We start from the raw sequence: 7,966 nt of genomic DNA on the forward strand, positions 1-7,966 counted from the left end.
GCAGCACCCCGTGGATAAGGAAACTTATTACGGATTGCGAGTGGCTGTGATCTCAATCTTCCACGGAGATGATATATTGAATTTTGGTTCATTTGTCGCCATCTGTGGATCTGTGAAGGCTCGACTGTTTGTTGCTGAAGTACAGTGTGAAAGTGTGATGTGCTGATATCTTTTATGTTATGCTCTCGACTTCCTGCTTTGTCCTTGTTTAATGAATGGTGAAGTAAAAAGCATGCTGTGCCTATGAGTCATATGCACAGTGGAACTGGTGGGTGCTTCATTTCCATGCCCAAAAACATCTTTGCCTGCTTTTGTCTCAGTATTGATTTCAGTGTAACATTTTCAGCTGCAGAGTGGAGAGATAAGCAAGTGTGAGATGTGAACAGAACAGACTCTATAGCACAGAACATTCAGCAACCAGAGACCTGGAAAGATCATACATTTGATTCTTATATTTTACTGAAAAAACACAGAAATCGTGTGTATTTTACATAACAGCTGAGCACTTATAGCAAATGATGATCAACCATCCAGGCAGCCACTGATTGTAAAAAATAGATAATCCGTCACAGTGAACCTTTGCATGAATCATTATCTTGCTAATGCATTTGAGAGTCTTTAGGTGAATGTTTAAAGCTCCGACAACTGAGACCTTGAGGCTTCTCTGCCAAACAGATTAGTATACATACACTGCTGTACATTTTAGGCCCATTGTTTGCATTTTGTAGTTATTGTTGTGCCCAGCACACTCAACAACAATACACTCAAAAGACATTTTTCAATGGCGTGTGCAGCAATTGAAGTCATCACTGCTTCCATTAATAGACAGAGTAGAAAAGGTGTGAAAACTGCAACTGAGCTGTGAAACTGTTTCTGTTCCTGATGCTGTTTTGATAATATTTTGATCGTATTTGATAAACCATATAGATGATCTATTATTATTTTTGTACAGTGATTTGTTTGACAAAAACATTATTATTATAAAAGTCCTGTTTTTCAACATCAGGTCTCAAGTCTTGGAACATACAGTTTGGTCTTAAATGCACCAATTGCATAAAGATTTGCCAAAGGTGTGCACCATGCAGTAACAACATAACTGACTAAAAAACAAGCAGACTTGTTTATTGTAATCAAGTTAGTAGCTTTGAAGCAAATTTCAATACTGCACTATTTGATTTTTATCAGTATTATTGGTGAAACGTGTCTGCTTAGTATGTAGGAATTCAGTCTAAAATGTAATGCTTTGGGGAATGGATAATAGCCTCTGTTTTCATCACTTTTCATATTTTTTATAGGATATTTGAAGGGTTAATGTAGTGTTTGAGCTGGATTTTTATGTCTACTCTACAGTGTTTGGTCCTACTGCAGTGACAGCTCAGAATAGTTTTGATCCTTTTTACACAATTTTCACATTTTGTTTTATTCAAATTAGACCCATTGAGAAAAGAGTGAGCCCTATCTGTGGTCTAACTGCTTCATCTCTTTGGTACAGGTGTGAGGATCCTCTCCTGCTCATTCTCTTCCTCATCATCTAACCGTAGCGTTCCCATATTTCAGTATTCTGTCAGTCTGCCGCAGTCCCTCATAAACACCAGGCTAACACCCCAAAAACCCAAACGGCAGCTTCTGCTTTAAGCCCACAGCTAATGTATTCCATTGCCCCGACCCTCTCATGGTTCGCTGCACCAGCCCGCCTCTCCCCGGGAGCCACTGCTAGCCCCCTCTTCCTCTCCTCCTCCTCTTCATCCTACTCTTCTCCTCTCTGCCCCTCCCTCGATGTGAGTATTGTATATGACAGCCAGCATGTGGATCCGGATGTCAGTTTGCAGGTTTCACTGGTGATTTCTCTTTTAATGACTGCATAAAAGCAGCCATTAACATGAGGATGTGGTTCTGCAAATTCACAACCACATTAGCATGGAGGTAATCAGTGAGTCCTGATGATGTCTTATGCACAGGAACACTGTCTGTGTTGCTCGACTGCGAGTGCTTGTTCTGTCTTGCGTACTTAGGTCAGAATAAATTTGATATTTTCTGTAAAATGTGATATCTTTTGTCACTTTCTGGTACGAGGCAGTGGCAGGAGAGAAGTGACTCTAGTTGTACCTGTCTTTGTTTTCCTCTCCTTTCATTACCACCCGCGTGACAGCGCTGTGAGTGTGTGCGCACACAGCACGTGTATATTTGTGTCATCTGCTCGGCTTTCAATACCATTGCCAAGTCTTATAATCTCCTTCTCCCAGAGGCTCAAAATAAGACTTATGGCATCAGAGAACAGAAATTGTTGCATGATTGATCACCAGCAGGTAGAGAATAGCATATGCCCTATGCTATTCTCTACCTGCTGGTGATCAATAAGGGAATAATCCTGTGAATGGCACAGTAATAGCAATATTTGAAAAGTACAATATACCACAAAATAATTAAAATAATTGTGTTTGTTATGATTAATTACAAATGTGAAGCAGATTTCATGTCTTTGCTGATTTTAATGAGCTCAAGTCGATCGCTGCCCAGACAGCAGAAAAATGCATTCAAAAGCTCATTTCACAAATTCATATCTTAAGCAATAATGTAACAATGCAGCGCCTCAATCCGTTCTGACTGCTGCCCCAAATCACAATGTGCTTGACTGTCATTCCGAGAGGTCGCACAGGTGGGACGAATCAGGAGAAGAGAGAACAGAGCAACAAAGGCAGAGGTGCAAAATGGAAAGAAAAAGAGAGGAGGGGGAGAAAGTGCTGTGAGAAGGAGGAGGAGAGGCGTGTCAACAGTGTGACAGAAAAGAGGAGTGCTGACTCAGACGTATGGTAATGCGAGTGGGAAGGAGAGAGGCAGACTGCCACAAGATGAAAAGCTGCTTGATGCAGCTGCAAAACCAACAGCAGAATCAGACTAGAAACTGTACGTCTTTATGAGCTGCAAAGCCTTTATTTCCCCCGGGTATGAAACAAGTAAAGTATCCTGCTATCTTAGGTTTTGATTTCATTTTAATATTGCTGCGCTTTGTCAGAACATTTAATTTCAGGCCCTCCTTCAAATTAAAAGCTTGAAACCAAACGCTTGTGAAGTTGCAGAGATAAAAAGAGGTTGGCAATTGTTGCAAATGGAATCCTGAACATTTTCACTCACAGATAAAATTCTTGACAATGTTCCCAAAATAATTGTTCATTTATATCTGTTAGCCATAAATCTCTTTCTCGTTACGGCAGTGTTTCATTTTCTTCAAATTATTTTTCAGTGTTAAGGTCTGAAATATAATGTACATTGTGTCCATTGCTGTCTATTGTCACCAAATCACTGACTAACTTATATTATTATTATAACATGCTTCTGGGAAAGATAGTCCTGCTGCTGCTACTTTGCACTAGCCTAACAACTGAAATGCTACGTAAACATTGGTGGCGTCTAACCTACTAACTTGTTACATCGCACAATTGATTAAGTTAAATTGAAACACGTTAAATTGCACACATACATTAAATTGTGAAATGAATGTTGACGTCTTGTTGCTTTTCACATCACTGGCTCGCTTGATAGCTGGAGCGGCTATGCCAGTTTGTAGCTTGCAAGAAATGCTGGCAGCTTTTAGGGTATTGATTCAAAGTAGCTAAGCTATGTGAAACAGCAGCTAATACTGACCATAGAAGGCAGCCACTGAATCGCTCATTACAGACAGCCATCTAATCAAAATAAATTCATGTTTAACAGAAAATATATAGAACCATGGAGTCAGTCTTGACTTTGGCGCTACAGTGCTGTGCTATTGCATCCCAGAAATGGTGGATAATCATTCCAGGAGACGGTTTTCCTGGCACATAATCTCCTTTATAATAAGACTGTTGTTCCTGTAGCTGTCAACAAAAGTCTAGTGCAGACACACTAAATATAACAGCAAGTCCCAGCCTATAAGTTAATTATGGAGACCAGGATTGAGGTGAGCGCTAACAGGGAGCCATTTAACGCAAAGGAGGAGCCACGGATAGAAGAGCGGAGGCTAGTTAGCGGGTCGATGTCAGGGCTTGTTCTACAAGAGTGAAACTGTGATTGTGCGTACAATACACACTACAGAGAGGAAAGCGGTAGTGTGACTATTTATGGTGGTGAATGTGTGTGTGTGTGATCAGCAGAGGAGGGAAGCCGGCAGCTCGTTCCTCACTTCTCCCCCACCCGCTCACTTTCTCTCCATCCTTCTATTCTTCCAGGGGAGCTGTGGGGTGTAGATAAGTGCCTCGAAGAAAGGTAGTGGAGGGGACGGGGGGACGCAGGGACGGGGGGCTCTCTAGTAACAGCTCACATTGCAGTGTTTGTGTATAATGTGGTATAATGTGAGTGTTAGAGTTGAGGCTTGTTCTGACACTACTCACACCTCATGTAATCTACATATCTTCACCTCACTGTAATGAATTCTGCATTCGCTGCACCCATTAAAGCTGTTTTTAGACTTGTGCTGGTTCATTCTCCTCATTTCAGCAACATGGTAAATGTCTATCTCAACCCTAAATGAAAGTGTGCTTATTGCTGTGAAATCCTCCTCATGTTTAAAGTACAGTGCAGTGCATTTCTAACCACTAGGAGCATGGCAAGCCATGTTTGCTGATGCATGGGTCTCCTTATTGTCATATATCATGTTTTACTTGCACACACACACACACACATGGATGCATGTGCACGCCTCACGCATGAATTGGGTGGCATACAGGTGTTTTGATGAAAAGTCTTATGTCAACCTTGACTAAGCAGGCGTTGTCATTTCCAACCTTCACAGGTTCAACCAGACGATCCCCAAAATCGACCCTCCTCCACCATCCGTGAACCGCAAGCGGGCCAGTAGAATCTTGTCCCTGGGGTCAGAGGTCACAGCTGTGACCAACCCAGGAGAGCTCACCAGCAATGAAGCGGCCGCCAGTCGCAGCAGCAGCCTCTCCTTCCCGGACATCACCCCCACCTCGCTGTCCTCCGCCGATTTCCACTCCCTCAGCAATGCTGAGAGCAGCTCCTCTTCGGCCAGCGAGGACTCGGGGGTTCGCTCCGAGACCAAGTCCTTGCTGTCGCCCCTGCGTGACGACGAAGACCTGTTCGGGGACCGTGGGACATTTTTAACAGCATCGAGCGGCTGCAGCAGTCCCCTGGGTGACAGATGCGCAACACTTCCATCTTCTTCTGTTCCCCACGCATATTCGAACAGCTACGAGCACCCGCCACCTTTCTCCCCCATGAATGATACCTGCCTTCATATCAGCTTTTCAGAAGATGAACTGCTGGACGGCAGCCAAGAAGACCCTCATGTCCCGCTGAGGAGTTAGGAGGACGGGCTGAAGGAGACCTATTGCTTTGTTTAATCAGCTTTTAATGCAATGCTCACTTTGCACTGCGCTTCATCTCATCCTCTTGTGACACACAGACATAACATGAGTTACTGGAAAATAATCTACTGTCTAAATTATTAGTCAATAGACAGATTATAGTATTTTTATAGTGAGAGAAATGATATGATTTACTTTTTTAGATTTACTTTTATCTAGAATGTTAGACAAAATACATGTAGCGCTCTTGCACTGTTAAATCCTGTAATATACCCTAGAATTTAAAGCCAAACACCTTTTTATTTTTACTAGTCGTCGATGATTATTTTTATGATGCTTTGCTGTGGTAGAAGGGTTAGTGGGAAAGGGACTGTGCCAACACCCTTACTTCATGGACAGCGGTGATGTTGAGAAGAGCCTCTCCTTCTGTGATGCACCTGAGCCGATGGTGGATTTGAAAGAAAGGAGCAAGGAAGTTAGAGAATGGGAAAGAGTAGCGGGAAACATAGGCAGATTGTTGACATGTTTGTCTTCATGTGCACCTGACTGTTGAGTGGGTTTTAGAATGTGTGTTCATAGTTGTCATGTTTGGGGTTTTCTCAGATGTTAAGGTCCCAAAACAGCCTTTCAACTTTTCAAAAAAAAAATTCGAAAGAAGCATGTTGCTCTCGCCAGGGAAAGCAAACAATTATGAAATGAATCTTCAGACTGTATGAAACCATACTGGATTGTGTCTCACAGTCTCAAAATAATCGAGGTAGTGGATGTTGTTGCACAGTTTTGATTTTTGAGCTGTTCAAAGTCTAAGAACTGCTTATTGTGTTTTATTTAATTAAGTGTAGCTGTCACCTGCATGGAAACAGGTAAAGGCAGCAATAGACAGAAGTGAGTGGAGCAGGAGGTGAGGTGAGAGGAGAGAACAGCGATGGTGTCACGGTGCAGGTGTGGAATACTTTTTACACCCAGATATGAGGCTTCTCTCAACATCACTTTGAATGGTGGAGCTACAACAGCAATAACACATGGATTAAGAAATATATATAACTATAATAAAGAGGAATAGTCAAACAATTTCAATCGATTTGTTTTTGTCGATTGTGGAACAATGATGATGATGATGATTGATCATTCATTTTCTGAATACAAAGGCTGCAGAAGTAGACAAACGACAACGGTGTATTCAGACTCATGCACAAAGATAAAAACACAATTTCTTTTGAATCTCTGTCTTTCTCTTTCTTATTCTTTCCTTCATGCGTTATATTTGGGCACACTGATGTGAACATCCTTTTCAGAGTTGTTCCTTCAGCTCCAATGCGTCACAGCCAATAATTTCTCTGATCTCAGGAGTATAAGTGGCCTCTGGCTCTGGAAGCCGTGACCAAAAAATTAAGGGCACTGGGGAAGTGTATGGCGTGTGATGTATTTTGCGTTTTCACAGGAGAACCCTTTCTCCCTCTGCAACTGCCTTCCTTTCACCTGCTGTGCTTCTCTGAGAATTCCCAAATCGCCAAATCAATAATAGAGGATGTCTGTGCACTGTGGGTAATCAGGAGCTCCTCCTCTGTTCGTGTCTGGTTTCTCTGGAGAGCCTGTTCAATACCAGACTGTGTTTGGGCTGCGATCAATCTGGAGTACATACAAAGAGTTGGGCGGTAACTTGAAAGCAGCTGTTAAATGAGCTCTGTACTTTTACAAAAAGCTGCTTCAAGTGGAGGGCAATCGTCCTTTACGAGCCCATGAGTGCAGCTGACAATTGGTCTTTGTATAGATGCTGTAAGGCTGCTGTGATCAAAGCTCTGTCTGCAACATGAGCATCAGAAAGGACAGGGATCACATCCTGCTACTGCAGTTTATTCAGTTTATTGCTTTAGAGTTTGTCTTAAAATGTTTACATTTCATTTCAATAATACTTTTATAATCCATAATCCGATGGAATTATGCATTTTTGCAAATGATTGAACATGACTGAATGACTTTGGAAAGGATACATGAACAAGTTTTATTTACAGTATAGATTTGATACTGTGAGGGGGAAAATAATGCCACAGAATGAACTATCACAATTACAATTCATAGCAATTACTTCAAACTTTTATTTACTTTTTAATTATTTTGAAAACACAAATATCAGGAATAAAGTCTTGAGAGAAAAATGTCTAATGTATTCTTAATGTTTCAAATAAAAAGTGTAAACTTTTACTTTCAGTACTTGCAATGTAGTTGTTAAACCAAAAAAATACAAAAAATCGTACATTTTAATAATACCTAATTTGAAGTAATATCAGCACCTAAATAACTTTGACTTAGTGTTTTTATCTGACAGGTGAATTTTACCTGTAACACAGTCATTTTGGAATGAGATACCTCTACGTTTGCTGAAGTATGTTTTAACCAACACTGGCAGTGATGTAGAGGAGAACCTAGCAGATAGATTAAATCTCAATCTCAGAGTTTAAAAAAAGTGATTTACAAAATCAATTTACATTAACATTACTGCCCTTGCTTTCGTCCACATATCTCCAGATCAGATCGTATCAGTCGATCCTGGTATGATTTCAATGGAGACCGGACAACTAGGAATGAATATTTTCAGTGGCCATGTTATAATTCTACACAAATCACTGATTAAGACAGATTACTCTTACAGAGTGATGATT

The 7,966-nt window shown here is 41.2% G+C and overlaps 1 protein-coding gene across 1 annotated transcript in view; it reads left to right on the plus strand.

Annotated features, from left to right (window-relative positions):
• The window catches only part of LOC143007402 (carboxyl-terminal PDZ ligand of neuronal nitric oxide synthase protein), a 37,729-nt gene extending 30,278 nt beyond the window's left edge, over positions 1–7,451 (plus strand). Inside the window, exon 11 of the mRNA XM_076158744.1 lies at positions 4,769–7,451. Coding sequence (XP_076014859.1) covers positions 4,769–5,306 — 538 coding nt within the window. The 3' untranslated portion in view covers positions 5,307–7,451. The remainder of the gene's footprint in view (positions 1–4,768) is intronic.
• Positions 7,452–7,966: the final 515 nt, after the last annotated feature.

Source organism: Genypterus blacodes, unplaced genomic scaffold, assembly GCF_046128005.1.
Source record: "Genypterus blacodes isolate CSIRO-AG114 ecotype Tasmania unplaced genomic scaffold, CSIRO-AGI_Gbla_v1 ptg000085l_1, whole genome shotgun sequence".
Taxonomy (NCBI): domain Eukaryota; kingdom Metazoa; phylum Chordata; class Actinopteri; order Ophidiiformes; family Ophidiidae; genus Genypterus; species Genypterus blacodes.